Below are 14,326 nucleotides of genomic sequence, written 5' to 3'. Positions count from 1 at the left end.
CTTTCCACATACACTTTTCCTATCTAGAAAACAACCCCCGCCTGTCTGGGGCTTGGATCTCTATCTCTCTAACATTTTACTTAAAGTGTCATATAAATTTCACTGAATGTGTACGATCTCCTCTCTTCACCTACAGGTTTCCTCCTTTGGAGGCACCCGTTTTGTTCCTAGAGATGAAGACCTAGGAGGACCTATGCTAATTACCCGCTAGCACTCTTTCTGGTGCAATCAGCTAAGTGGAGGTTTAGGTACCCAGCTGGTCAGGTTCCAGGAGATTTCCCCTGCTAATTTTCAGTCATTCAGGAAAACAAAGGAGTAACTAAGATTGGGTTACCATGATTTTAAAGAAACCCCGTTCCTCCTTCCCTTCCCCCTGCCAAGATGTGTAGACTTCTGTATTTCACACTTTTACATCTGTTCTTCTCCAAAAATAAAAGCTGTTTATATTCAAGAAATGCTGACTACAATACCAGCATGAGTTACATCTTTGAAACACTCACAGAGAGAACATACATATTGTTCCCACCAAAGAGCATGTGCAGTTTCTTCCCAGAGCAGCACCTGGGGATAAAACTGCAGGAGAGCTCAGCAGTGCTTTTATTTATTTGTTTGCATGGAAAGAAAACTGTATTCTCTCTGACGGGTGCTAGAGTTACCAGTTAAAGAAAACAGAAGAGGGGGTGGCCTTTTAGGAACAGCAAACACTTAGCTTTGACCTTATGAAACATAAGGCTACCCAGTCTCTGGCCTCTAAGAGAGTCTTAGGGGTTCAAATAGAAAACCACAGCACTCCCAAACTCAAAGGACACTTTCAACCGTGCAAATGGCTGCAAAGAAGCCATTTCAAATTCACAGTTTCCCCAGAACCTAAGACACCACCAGTACTAGAAACAAAACTGTCCCAAACTTGGTCCCAGACAGAACACCTTGAAAAAATGCAATTAATTCACTCCCCCATCTAAAGAGTAACTAACATTTCTGATTTAAATGCTGTACAATTCCCTGATATTTTAATAATATTAAAACCTCTCCTGAGAAAGTTGGATATGTCCCCCTAATTGTCAATACTGCAAAAAACATAATCATCTACAACCAGATTTTTTTTTTTTTTTTTTTTTTTTTGCGGTACGCAGACCTCTCACTGTTATGGCCTCTCCCGTTGCAGAGCACAGGCTCCGGACGCACAGGCTCCGCGGCATATTGGATCCTCCTGGACAGGGGCACGAACCCGTGTCCCCTGCATCGGCAGGCGTACTCTCAACCACTGCGACACCAGGGAAGCCCCAGATATTTTTTATATCCAGTCTATCGATTATTATCTAACCATATCTTTCTCCTTTAAAAATAGATGTTCCAAGAGGGCTCTTTGAATTCAGTTTTTCAAAAGCATCTTCCCCAGTAGTAAGAAATAAAATGTTGATACATGCTCATTATCAAGTTGTGTACAAAGCTGCCTTAACAACCTTAATCGTCATCAACCTTCCCCCAAATAAAAAGACATGCAATATAAGCAGCGTGTTTATCTAAGAACTGTAGATTAAATAACAACATAGGGCATCTTTGTGGCTAAGTCAGAGATGTTTATGGATTGTTGTTACAAGGAATGTCTGTGGGATTTCTCTGTAAGGAAATCCTCTAACCTGCTGTCTAGATTCCAAACGTCCATTCCATTTTCCAAGCCTCAAGAAATAAACAACCCAAAGATTTCAGACTGCAAACAAAAGAAGGGATGAAAGAGTTTGTGAATACAACTCTTTTTTTCAGCTTCTAGGCAAATGTCAGCACCTTCTGGGGCTTTAAACTGAATCCCTACAGATCCATAGGGAAAAACAGGAAATTAACACCAGAAGGATGCATCTTCTTGATCATGGAGATGGGGCTTTTTCTGGCCCCTGAATAAACTTGCTAATAAAAAAAAAAAAAATGGCAATACAAAGAACAGTCCAGGATTATCAGCTGAAATGGTATCAGGTGACACTCGATACCATTTCAAGTATTCCCCTTTCTTACAAACAATTCATACACATAAAATATTAGTGTGAAGTTTTAAAGTCCACATTCTTAAAAGTATGTGCCTTCCACAATTTGAGGCCATAAGCCTTAAGAAAAAGTTGCAGTTACCTTACATAAATGACTATTTCCTACTCTGCAACATTGTCAGGCAATGTTGAAGCTGCTGAAACGAGGATCTCACTTTGAGAACCACTGTTTAGTCAATTAGCCTGTCAAGCAGCTCTTAGAAAATCACAATGCACAGGATCACATTTACTGAGAATCAACCAGCCGCAGAAGCCTCTTCTATCTACTGGATAAGCCATGCTAGTCCTTGCTCCAAACACTCTCAAAATTGCCAACACAGGACGTACATGCAAGAGGACAATACACAGACACATGCCCAAAACAGCAAGAAATCATTACTATGGTGAGACTAAAGACGTTTCATTTCTCCAGTGCGTTTCTTTATGATGTATCCTACTGCACAGTTTAATGTATTTTTCTCAGATAGAAATTACTAAACCACAATGCATAGCCATTCTCCCTCTCACTACCTCACTTCATTTCACTTACTAATGGGAGTTTCATCTGAGGCCAGGGCACAAAATGTGGTGAAGGAGCCCATTTTAAAGCTTATTTATATTATTAATATTTTAGTGTCTGTAAGGACCAAAGCCATGATCAACACTCAGTCCTTAATGGTCAGAAATCAAGCAGAGGCATTGATAAGGTGCAGATATAATCTAAACCTGCCATCAGGCTGAACAAAAGGATGCACGCAAACAGTCCAACAGACTCGCAAGCTCTAACTCTCCAATTATTGCATAGGTTTTTAAAGCATTAACTTCAAATGCATACTTTTCTCATGACCCTGTTCTGGATTTAAGTGCATTTATATCCAGATTATAATCAGAAAGCGTATTTAATTAGATATTGTTTGCAAGTACTTTGAGATATAAAGTGCTCTATAAATGCTAAATATTATTATTTAAATACAGTTTGCAATTACTGCTTACAACCTATTCCACCCGCCACACTGCTATAATTTGATTACAGGAAGCCCAAAAAAAAAAAAAAAAAACCACCTAGAAGTAGAAATGATGAAACCATGTGCATGTGAAGCTCAGATTTTTACCCTAGGTATAAATAATTCATAGGCATTTTAAATGGAGGGTTAGGTTGTAAAGTCTAGTGAGATCAAGGCAGTTGGCCTCCACAAGACTGAAAACCACAAAGTTATGTTGATTTTATAAGTTTCTTACTTATAAACCAGGTGGAAGGTAGACAGTGGTGAAAAACACAGGGCTCTTTACTCTTCTAGCTGCCAGCTCCATCTTCCATTTTCTCCATTCTTATCTTAAAATATCTGTATCTGTCTGAAAAAAAGCGTAACTCCAGATTTTGATTTTAATAATTATCTGGCAGATAAAAGCTTGAGAATGGCTCCTGTTCTAACATGTCTTCCCATCTTGCTATCTTCTGTGATAATCGCAAACTCAGTGGTCTTCAATTCTTAAAAAATGGAAACCTTTGAGCCTGATTCCACATGCCTTCCAAACACACTTGTTGGATACTTCTCCAAAGAGAAGGGCAGATTAAACATAAACGTACCTTATATACAATGTAAAAGGAAACCACTGCTAATCGCAAAATGGTTCACATTTTATGCTTTCATGTTTTTAGACAAGAAAAAGAACAATTAACATGTTCTAAGCTGATCTTGGTTATTTAAAAAACAAAATCACAAGGGAAGAAATATTTTGGAAATAACACTTAAAACACAACTATGCTCATCAAAGAGATCCTGTGCCCCAAACGAAAGTCTTCTGGGAAATCTGTGAACCCAGCGAGATAATACATCAGATAATTCTGATGTCATGACAAGGTCAAATACTGGCCATGTGAGTTACTATGGGCACTGACTTTAGGGTAGGTCAATCGTAAGTTCAGCCATTTAGAAGCTTTATGACCTTTGGTAGATTAATTGATTTTTCCAAGCCTCATGCATTCATCTGTACACTTACCTCACAGGAAATTGGGAGATAATTTGACAATGTCAAGAACCTTAAAGATCATTTATAACTTTCACTGTAAATTGCACTTCTAAGAAGTTATTCAAAGGAAACAGAGATGTATACAAAGACTTATGTATAAGGATAAATAATGTATAATGTATACAAATAATGTGTACAAAGACTTATATATAAGGATGTTTGATTATCAAAGCACCATTTGCATAAGTTGAAAAGTTGGAAATAGCCCGAAGTTTCATCAGTAGGATATATTATGATGCATCCCCACAGTACAATGCTAAGTGGTCCTTAAAACATATGATTAGAAACTTGAACACTGACTGAATGAAGAAATTAAAAATTACATTTCGTAGGCATGATTATGGTATTGCGGTTATGTGATTTTTAAGTTTACCTTTTAGAAATACTGAAATATTTACAAGTGAAAAGATATGGTGCTTCAAAATAATATGGGAGAGGAAGAGGATGGGGGTGTAGATAAAATAAGATTGGGTACAAGTGGAAAATTGTTAATCTGGGGGCTCATTACACTACTCTACTTTTTAAAATAATTTTATTTAGATTTAATTGACATTCCATAAATTCACCCTTTTGAAGTATACAAGTGATTTTTAGTAAATGCACGGAGTTGAGCGACCATCACCACGACCAGGACACGAGCAGTCTCTTCCTACACCCCCTTTCCTCCAGCTCCAGCAACCCCTAATCTACTTTCTGTCTCTATGGATTTGCCCATTCTGGACATTTCATATAAATGGAATTATATAACATGGGGCCTTTTGTGTCTGGCTTCTTTCACTTAGCATAATGTTCATCCATGGTATCGCGTGTATCAACACTTCCTTTCGTTACTGAATAATATGCCATCTTAAGAATATAATGCATTTTGTTCATTCATTCATCAACTGATGGATGTTTAGGTTGTTTCCCCTCTTTGGCTATTATGAATAATGTTACTAAAAATATTGGTGTACAAATTTTTGTGTGGATATATGTTTTCAATTCTCTTTGGTATATACCTAGGACTGGAATTGCTGGGGCACATGGTAATAACACTTTGAGGAGCTGCCGACCTGTTTTCCTAAGTGGCTGCACCATTTTACATTCCCACCAGCAATGTAAGAGCATTCCAGCAATCTTTCTACTTTTACGTAAGTTTTAAGCTCCCCATGATAAAGAATTTTTTAAAATTTTGCCATAAAAAAACATTAATAGTATGGAAAATGGCTGATTATTAAGTTTTAAAAAAAAGGTTGTAGATAATATATACAACATAATCTTAATTTAGCTATGTGCAGAAAAAACTATCCATTTAGCTATGTGTAGAAAAAACTACTAAGCCATATACCAAAATATATATGTGGTTATCATTGGGAATCATGAATTCTTTTTGTTTTTTCTCCATTTTCCAAGTTTTCTGCAATGATCATGCATTGCTTTTATAATGAGAACAACAAAAAGCTTTTTTTAATTTAAACATACTTTTAACAATTCAGCAGTCTTTGCTCCCGTTCCCAACCTACATTTTCCAGACCCTGGAGCCCCAGAGGTCATCCTGGTGGGATTCCTAAGAAAATCAAAAATACGCATTGCCGGGCTTCCCTAGTGGCACAGTGGTTGAGAGTCTGCCTGCCGATGCAGGGGACACAAGTTCGAGCCCTGGTCTGGGAAGATCCCACATGCCGCGGAGCAACTGGGCCCGTGATCCACAACTACTGAGCCTGCCTGTGCTCCGCAGCAGGAGAGGCCGCGATAGTGAGAGGCCCGCGCACCGCGATGAAGAGTGGCCCCCGCTTGCCACAACTAGAGAAAGCCCTCGCAAAGAAACAAAGACCCAACACAGCCAAAAATTAATTAATTTTTTTAAAAATAAAATAAATACCCAGACTGAAACTGTGCTTTAGGAAGACTAACGTGGCTGCAATGCACAAGGGAAACTGGCCAGGAGAAGGCTGGAGACAAGGGGACCCAGGCAATAGATATTAAGGAAAGATGTTTAAGGTTGGGGTAAAATAAAATGTGTTTTGAGAATTTCCAGGCACCCCCTTGAGATAAGTAGAGGCAGCCTGGGCATGTAAAAAAAGTGGATAGAGAATCAGCTTTCTCTAGAGGGAAATCAGCTTCCAACCAGAATTGAAGAATTATAAGCAGAATTCATCCGACATTTTCTATTTAAGTCCTCCCTCTCTCTCCGCTAGGAACCTCATATTTCTATGTGCAGAATAACATTTCTTACAAAACTATCACCCAGATTTTCTTGGAATTCTCAGCACGCTGCTAGTTCAGGCCCTCTTCTCACAGAGCTACTCCCCCCCCCAGAAATGGAAGAACCAACTGAACATGAAAGCATCTTTCAGACACAAGTTATCCCAAATTCTATGAGAAACGCAGACTCAGACTGATTCTGCTCAGCTGGTCAGGGCTGCCATGACTCGATCACAGTAGCTCAAAGCTGGGTGGGCTTTAGAACCGCTATCACTGAAAGAAGGAATGGCGTAGAACAAGAAGGGCACGGAAGATTAATTCCAGGGCAGACAGAGACACAGAAAGAAGAAAGGGCCAACCAGCAAGACTCAAAGTTACGAGATTTCAAAGAGCCTTACTGATAAGGGGGGAAAATATGATATACCCATAAAAGAAAAGTGTTGGGTATTCTTTCATCAACAAAATATTCCATGACCTCCTAAGTCAATAATTTGGCAAACAGCAAACCATGACTTATATTAGCTTTTGTACAAAGATTACTCCAGTTAATAATGAACACTGAAAATGATTACACATATTTCTCTGATGTTCTGATAACTACCACTACACCCTATTTTATTATGAGGCAACGTCATGGCAAAGAAAACACCTGTTTAATATCTCTAAAAAACAGCACATGTATCTAATTTAAAAACTTATGCTATTATCATTTTAAGATACCGTTATCTTAGCAGTTCATGCAACGTTACTAAATTCTCATTTAAGACCAAATTTAATTAATTGCTCTGGGGTAATGAATTACTAATGTTTCAAGATTTCTTGAAGCCCATGAGACCTCTGACCAGAAGGTTTTAAATACTGGACTAGTAGTGTATCATTTCAGGCATCCACTCCCTGTCCCACCTCACACACACACAAACTTTGAAAAGGCACAGGCACAATATATGTGTTTTTATTTGCATAATGGTTAATCCATAAAGAGGAGAAAAAGTCTTAAAAAAAAGAAAAGAAAAAGTTTTTAATGAATAATGCTGATACTTGATACTGGTTTAGAAATATGCTAATCTCCAAAAAGTTTCTGGGCTGAACTCACCTCGAGCAAAGGTCAACCCAGGCCATCAGAGGGTCAGACAGAGACCATGAAAGGTCAACATAAGGCCATACTGATACATTCAAAGGAAAAAGTACTATTAAAAAGATGCACGACCTTCTGATATCTTTTTCTCAGGATCATTTTCTGTTACACACAATCATTGGGATCAAATGGTGGAATCAAGTTTCCCATAAAATTCTATTTAATCATGGAATAGCATATCTGTGTAGTGCTTTACAGTTTTCAAAGCACTGCCATAAATACTTATTGATTTTTGAAACCTGTGTATGAGGAAGGCGAGCAGTTGTGATCATTCCCATTTTTGAGTTAATTACGGACAAAGGACTGATCCAAAGTCACAGAATTAATAAGACGTGGACACAGAACCCAGTGCTCAGTCCACTCCATTAACTCATTCATTTATTCAACTAACTGGGACTATGGACTCAGAGATGAACGAGACCTAGCCTCTGGCCCCAAGGAGCCCACAGTTTAGTGAGGAAGTAGAAATAAAACCCCATACCATTTATAATACAAACGTAAAAAGCATAGCAGGAAGAATGCATGCAAGTCTTTCAGATGAGGTCAATTCTTAAACCTAGGTTTCAATGGAGAAAAAAAGTATCTAGGCCCAGCAGGGAGTGAGGGGTAGAGGGAGAAAGACAAGCAGAGGTCATCCAGTTCTGTTCAAATAGAAAAGTGAGTGTGAGTCCTGGCAGAAACTTAAGAGTATGAAGTCAGCAGCGGCCAATCTTGGCCTTGATTGCCTTACTCTGTGGGCCCAGCCACGGTGCTCAGATTCAGATGTATGCTAATCTCCAAAAAGCTTTCTGGGCTGACCTCACCTCCTATGCAATAAAGCATACTGGTGGCACATTCCATTTCTTTTAATACTGTCATATCTTGAAGGAAGAATGACTCAAGCCCTGCATCTGAATGAGTAGATTGTTTTCTATAGCCTATGTATGTACACACACATTTCATACACCCACATGGATAGTTTATATCCGTAAAACTATGTAGAATATAAGTATCCACATAGATTATAGAAAACATACATAGAACTCTATAAACCTTGCATGGAGAGACATCTGAATAATGTGTATGTCTAGACCAACCCCTTGAGATATGTTTAGATGGAAAAGGGTTACGGAGAGAGAGGTTACCATGCAGGACAACCATCTGTCCTAGATGATTCAGACAGTCATTTGCCTGCAGAGGAGGAATTGAAGGGGTTGGACAAGATGAATTCCAAAGATACTTTAAAGCTCCATGGTTTAATGTTTTATGAGCTTACCTGCATGAAGCAGTTTCTCTATTTTTGATAAATAAAATTCCATGACCCTGGTGAAATAATTCCTCTCTGCCATTTTTTATGTGCTCAGGCAGAAAATGTATTACTGATATCTGATTTAGCCACAGACAATGTGACTTAGAGCACTGAATGAGAAGTCAGGAAACCTATATCCTCTCCCCAAACCACCCTTCTCCCCTCCCTTACTCACCCCATCTCCAAGCAGGGAGAGGGCTGTGTGACCTTGGGCAATAGACTTGACCTCTCTGGGCTACAGCTTCCCAGGTTTAAATGAAAGGAGTGGCTAAGTGTTCTACAATTCTCTTCCAGCTCTAAATCTATGAAATCATTCCTCTCCCTCCACAGCTCTAAAAATCAGGACTAATAAAACTGGATTCAGATCACCTCTTTTCTAACCATCCTCTCTTTTCTTACTTTTTAAAACCATCCAAATCTTGCATAATTTAAGCGATCAGTGCTTCCCTGGTTGCTCTGGTTTAAATTATGCATTGTTGCTATTTGGGGAAAATTTAGACTGGGTCCAGTCTGGGATCACTGGCTGAGAACAATAAGCCCCCAAAGTGAGAAAGGATAAAGGCCTCTCCAGACAGGATCTGCTTTTAATGCATTGAGCACAGAGTTTACAAAAAGGGCATTGATTGTGTAAAGAGCCACCAAAACAGCAAGGGACTGGTAAGGCTGCAGTAAATTCTCCTAGATGCCACTGACCTTGGCTGCATTTCAGGGGTCAGGCATTCCCCAGGAAGTTCTCAGCAGGCAGGCTTTCCTGAGGATTTAGGAACAAATGAGACCTCTCATCTACATGAGCCCATCCCTCTTAATCTGGGAAAAAAGAAAAAGATCATCTGCCCTCTGATTTGTGGAGATTACCTCTGTGGCCTTTGGACTCAGCTCCAGGCCTGCACAACTCACCCACCACAAGACTGGTCGCAGACCCCTGACCTCTGGGAGGCAACTGTCCCCACATCTGCACTTAAGTCCTCCTGCTAGCAGTTCCCCATCTCCTGGGCTAGCTGGAAGCTGTATCCCTCCCTCTTTCCACACCTCCTGCAGGCAGAAATACAGTGGCAAAGCACTAAAACCCAAGCCACAAAGAGCAATTTCAGTGAATTGTGCAAAGATATCTTTTCAAAATACTGATCTCCCAAGCACAGATCTCCCAGGTGTGAATCGAACTCCAGGTTGGCCGAGGAGCCCTTGTGGTTGCTCATAAGCTTGCAAGCTCTGGGTATCTCTGAAAACCTTCCCCAGGAAAAAGCTCACAAGGGACACCTCCAGACCAAGCCCAACTTACAATCGTATAAGAGCGCTATCCATTAGAGAAGCGACGTTGAGATTCCGGCTCAGGGAAATCGCAAGACTTGCCCATTGTTCAGACTCCCATCCCCCCGCCCCGTCCTCCTCCCCAGCTTTGCCACTTTTCTCTACCCTGAAGTCTGGGCCATCCATCCACCTGATTAACCCGCTGGCAGAAACTCCCAGCGCAGAAAGTAGGGCAAATGAACACATACAGTCTGTAAAGCAGGAAGCCACAGACTTGGCCAAAGCACCCACCCCGTTACCAACCTCCACCCCCAGCTGCCCAGGGGGCAGCGGGTTCTGAATGTGGCCTTTCGGCGCCAGGGAAATAGCTTACTGTAATAACGCATGAATGAGCTTTTGCTACCCAACTATCAAAAAAAGCCATTTCAAATGGCATCTCTGCTCCTTCTCAGCCCCTTGGCTGCCTCCCAGAAACCTCACCTCTGAGATGGAAGGATTAAGGAGAAGGGGAGGGGGAGTTAAAAAGAGGAGGGTAGGTCAGGAGAAAGAGGATTAACGAGACTAAAGAAAAAGTACCACTTTGACCATAAAGGTAGTTCTTTAAAATAACAGTGAAGAAGGCAATGTCAGGCAAGTACTGAAGATTCAGGTATACAACCCCAAGATTTAGCATAACAATGTATTCTTCAGGAGGGCGTGGGAACTTCCAAGCTTCACCTATCCTGCCTGTCTGTGTTGAGAGCCACCATCAGTTCGGTCTCACCCACCCTCCCTGCCTCATGTATATACAATCGCTTTTTTAAAAAAAATTTATTTTTAGTTCAAGAGAGGAAAAAGCCGTGCTAAGATTGGTAGCCCATCCTTCTCAGACCCCCGCTGCTGCTGCCACCCACACCCCTCCCCCCCTTCCAGGCAGGGAGCATCTAATTAACATCTCAAGAAAGCTCTGCTCCCTTCCCCGAAGGAGTGTGTTGGGCTTGGGGGGTGGGGAGGCGTCGAGGCTGCACTAGGATTCCTGGTATTCCGATCTCGAAACAACAGCAAAATGGATTCTATATCAGTGATGTCTTAGTCAATACAATGAAACGGCGTCTGAGGCAATTCACGTGAGGGTAAATGCAAACCAGGGGGTCTGGAGCGGGGTGGGGGTAGGTGCTTTACAAAGGACTAGCCACAGACACAGAGAAAATACACACACACACACACACACACACTCACACTCCCAGGAGTTCCGGTCTGATTGGGGAAAAGCAGAGAACACATCCCTTTCACCTGCTTAAGTTCAGCCATAAAACTGAAATGTCACAGCCACAAAGTCAGAAAGCACAGGCAGGGCTGAGTTAAAACGATAAATAAAGGTGAGCGGCAGACCTGCGTTTAAGAGAGCGCTGAGAGGGAGTCGGGGCGCCGACGGCAGAAAAGGGGGGGGAAGGGGAGGCAGTTGCCAGCTACAAGACCAGCATAGCAATAACTGCCCCCTTGGAGCGGCAGGTTCGGCGTCGCGGGGACAGCCAGGCTCACAATGTCATCTAGCAGGTAGCTGGAAAACGTGAGGGACCAGTGCCTTTATTCGCGCTGTTGTTATTCTTTTTGCAGAAAGGGACAGTGGGGTCTAGAGCCTTGGCACTAGACGACTGCCCGGAGCTTGTGTACATACACACGCACGCACACACACACACGAGCCTTTCATTTTAGTGCTCTTACACCGGTCTACGATGAAACTGGCATAAGCTCCACGAGTTCTCAGGGGAGCTTTGGCTGCCACCAAAGGAGGACACGTACCGCACTGCCCCTGCTGTGGGTGCTTAGCCAAGAGCACCTCAGCAACCCCCGAATCTAAACGAGAATCCAGGTTCCCTCGCGTCGCATTCGCCCGCCTCTGCCTACCAGCCCGAGCCCCAGTTCCACGCACCAAGCCCATTCACCCTGACCCAAAACACTGGAAAGAAATCAGAAAACATGTTCCACTCACCCTCAAAGCCGAGAGATCGATTTCATCCAGGCTGCGAGCCGGAGAGTCGCTCGCCATGTCGACTTCTTCGCGGGAGAAATGGACCAAAACCACCCCGAAGATTCCGCGTTGAAAATTCCACCTCGGTCTATTTCACTCGCGTCCTCATGCGGGTGTCGCGCCAGAGGCCCGGGGCCCAGCCTCCCCCGCCCACCCCGGCCCCACAGCGCCTGATCGCGATCCTCCGCGCGTCAGTCCGCCGGCTCCGGGAACCCAGCCTGCGCGGATCTCCAAGCCCGGAGTCGCGGTGCGTGTGGGCTGTGCGCCCTGAGCAGCTAAGGGCGCTGGGGCTGCGTGGGTGTATTTAAATGGGACATGCTTCTTTGCTTGTGCGTGGATGGCGGCTGCATTGGCTGTTATAATGAGACACATCAACTCCTCCACTCAGCTGGGGGGGTGGGGGTGGAGAACCACACAGAACTGTCTATCACCGCTTCCTGGGAGGAGTAAAGGGGGCGGGGGGGAAGAGGCGGAGGAGGCGTGGTCTCCTACTGGGGAGAGGCCGCGCTTCCTGACCCGGTCCCTCTGCACCAACGTGGATGGGGGAGGGGCGCGCACCCTTTCAGCCCAGGTTTTGCGGGCTAATCGGGCTGGATCTAAAGAGCTTTCCTGAACCCTGCCGTGCTTATCGTAGGGACAAGGGGACTTTATTTTTGTGTGTCCAATTCTTGCGCTGCAGCAAAATGGCCCTTCAGTCGCATTTTGAGGGGTTCTCGGCAGGGTTCAAATGCTCCAACGTTGAAAAAAAATCCGGAGGGCGAAAGAAAAAGAACGACGCCCTCCCTCCCCCATTAATTATTTGTGGGGCTGGAGTAGCGCGGGCTGCTGCAACCGGTGCATATAAGGACTTGTGTGCAAGGAAGGGGGTCCGCCTCCAGCCGCGGAACGAATGGGGGAGAAGCGCACTCGCGCCGGGCGCCCAGACCCCCGCTTCGGCAATTTGCAGCTGTCGCTGGGTCGGGTCCTCCTGCGGCCCCCGGGACCCCGCCTGGCAGTTATCGAGGGCCGGTCACTCGCCGCCTCCGGGCTGGGAAGGTTTGCAAAAAGCGGGAAAGCTGGGAGCTCTGAGCTCCCTCTTGGCCTCGCCACACCCAGGACCTACCCGTACCGCAATTCCCCCACGGAAACGACCGAACTGAAACGAGGATTGTTCTCTGGGTGCAATGGCTTGAATGCTTCAGGTAATTCGGAAGGCAATACTGGATAAGGCAGCACACGCCGCCTCAGGACACTGCATCGTCCTTTCCGGCTGTGTTTCTGCTGCTGACCTACCCAGATTGATAGAGAAAGTTTGGCTGGCGGATAAGATGTAACCCAGAAGATGTACGGCGTGAGAGCGATTTCACTCCACCCGTATTCTCATTTATAGGCTGTACGTTTACAGTGGTAAACCTGACATTCTGTAATCTGGAGTGTCGAGTCACTTCCCCCAACCTCCTCGCACAGCCCTTCCTGTCCGGCCTTGGCCACGCGAAATACATAGGATGAAACGCTAAAATTGAACTTTTCTCCCAATACAGCAGTAGCTTCGAAAGCATTATCTGCACCTCTGTTAGGATGAGAATTTTCTTCTGGTCAAGTGTCCTGAGGGTTTTTTAGTCGTGTGGTATGAATATCAGCTTCAGAACAATGCTTTTGAATGAATGAACAGAACCCAATGTAGTTAGTTCTTCAGGACTGCAGACGTTAGGGGACTTTCAAACGGCATTCGGTATGCGGTCTGCTGTTTTTGTTAATAATATTCTATTTATTTATACGCATCGTGCATCATGAAACTTGAAAATTGTTCCAACATCTCAGTGGCCATAACAGTTTAGGAGCTTTTGCCATTAAAACGTCAAACGTTTAAATGTGTCATATTCAAAACATTTGATTTGATCTCACATTTACTAATAAAATCATCCAGCTCGAGGTAGTAACTAAGCCACCAAGTAATGTCGAAATGACATAAAAACCTATCATTTCTCATCGTCCTTATTTTTCCTTTCTCTGTGCCTTTTTTACCCTTAATCTAGATGACAAGTTAATGTATTGTCTCAGTATTGAAAGAAAATAATTAAGATCAGGTATTGATATCTATGAACAGAACTATTTTTAAAACTCCAAACATATGAAAAATGAGGTAAACATTTTTTTCAAGGGGAACCTTCATTTTATACCCCCAATTTTATATGAAACATCACAAATAGGTCATTTCTTTTAGTGTCAATCAGCTGTTTAGGACATAAGGGTGTCATGGTACTGGCACTAAATTCTACCCTTGGGTTTAGAATCCGATTAGAAAACCGTATATTCGGTACAGCGCCGTGTACTAAGTGGGGGAGGGCTTCCTAGGAGCCTGAGAGGATGATAAGAGAGTCAGGTGGAGGCAGGGATGCTGGTTGCAGGAAATACCATAAAAGGAGAGATTA

The 14,326-nt window shown here is 43.2% G+C and overlaps 1 protein-coding gene across 6 annotated transcripts in view; it reads right to left on the bottom strand.

Moving 5' to 3' along the window:
• The window catches only part of TNIK (TRAF2 and NCK interacting kinase), a 410,885-nt gene extending 398,600 nt beyond the window's left edge, over positions 1-12,285 (bottom strand). For 2 of the 6 annotated variants that reach the window (XM_022572342.2, XM_022572349.2), the window contains exon 1: positions 11,877-12,282. In XM_022572342.2, coding sequence (XP_022428050.1) covers positions 11,877-11,933 — 57 coding nt within the window. In that variant the 5' untranslated portion in view covers positions 11,934-12,282. Of the gene's footprint in view, positions 1-11,876 lie in introns of all 6 variants that reach the window. The other 4 variants (XM_022572299.2, XM_022572308.2, XM_089910873.1 and 1 more) reach the window with 3 other exon arrangements.
• Positions 12,286-14,326: the final 2,041 nt, after the last annotated feature.

This window comes from Delphinapterus leucas, chromosome 4 (assembly GCF_059928025.1).
Source record: "Delphinapterus leucas isolate spDelLeu-1000000601 "Yukka" chromosome 4, BTC_Dleu_Yukka2, whole genome shotgun sequence".
Taxonomy (NCBI): domain Eukaryota; kingdom Metazoa; phylum Chordata; class Mammalia; order Artiodactyla; family Monodontidae; genus Delphinapterus; species Delphinapterus leucas.
Note: the sequence above shows the minus strand (reverse complement) of the source record. Positions and strands in the feature narration are given on the sequence as shown.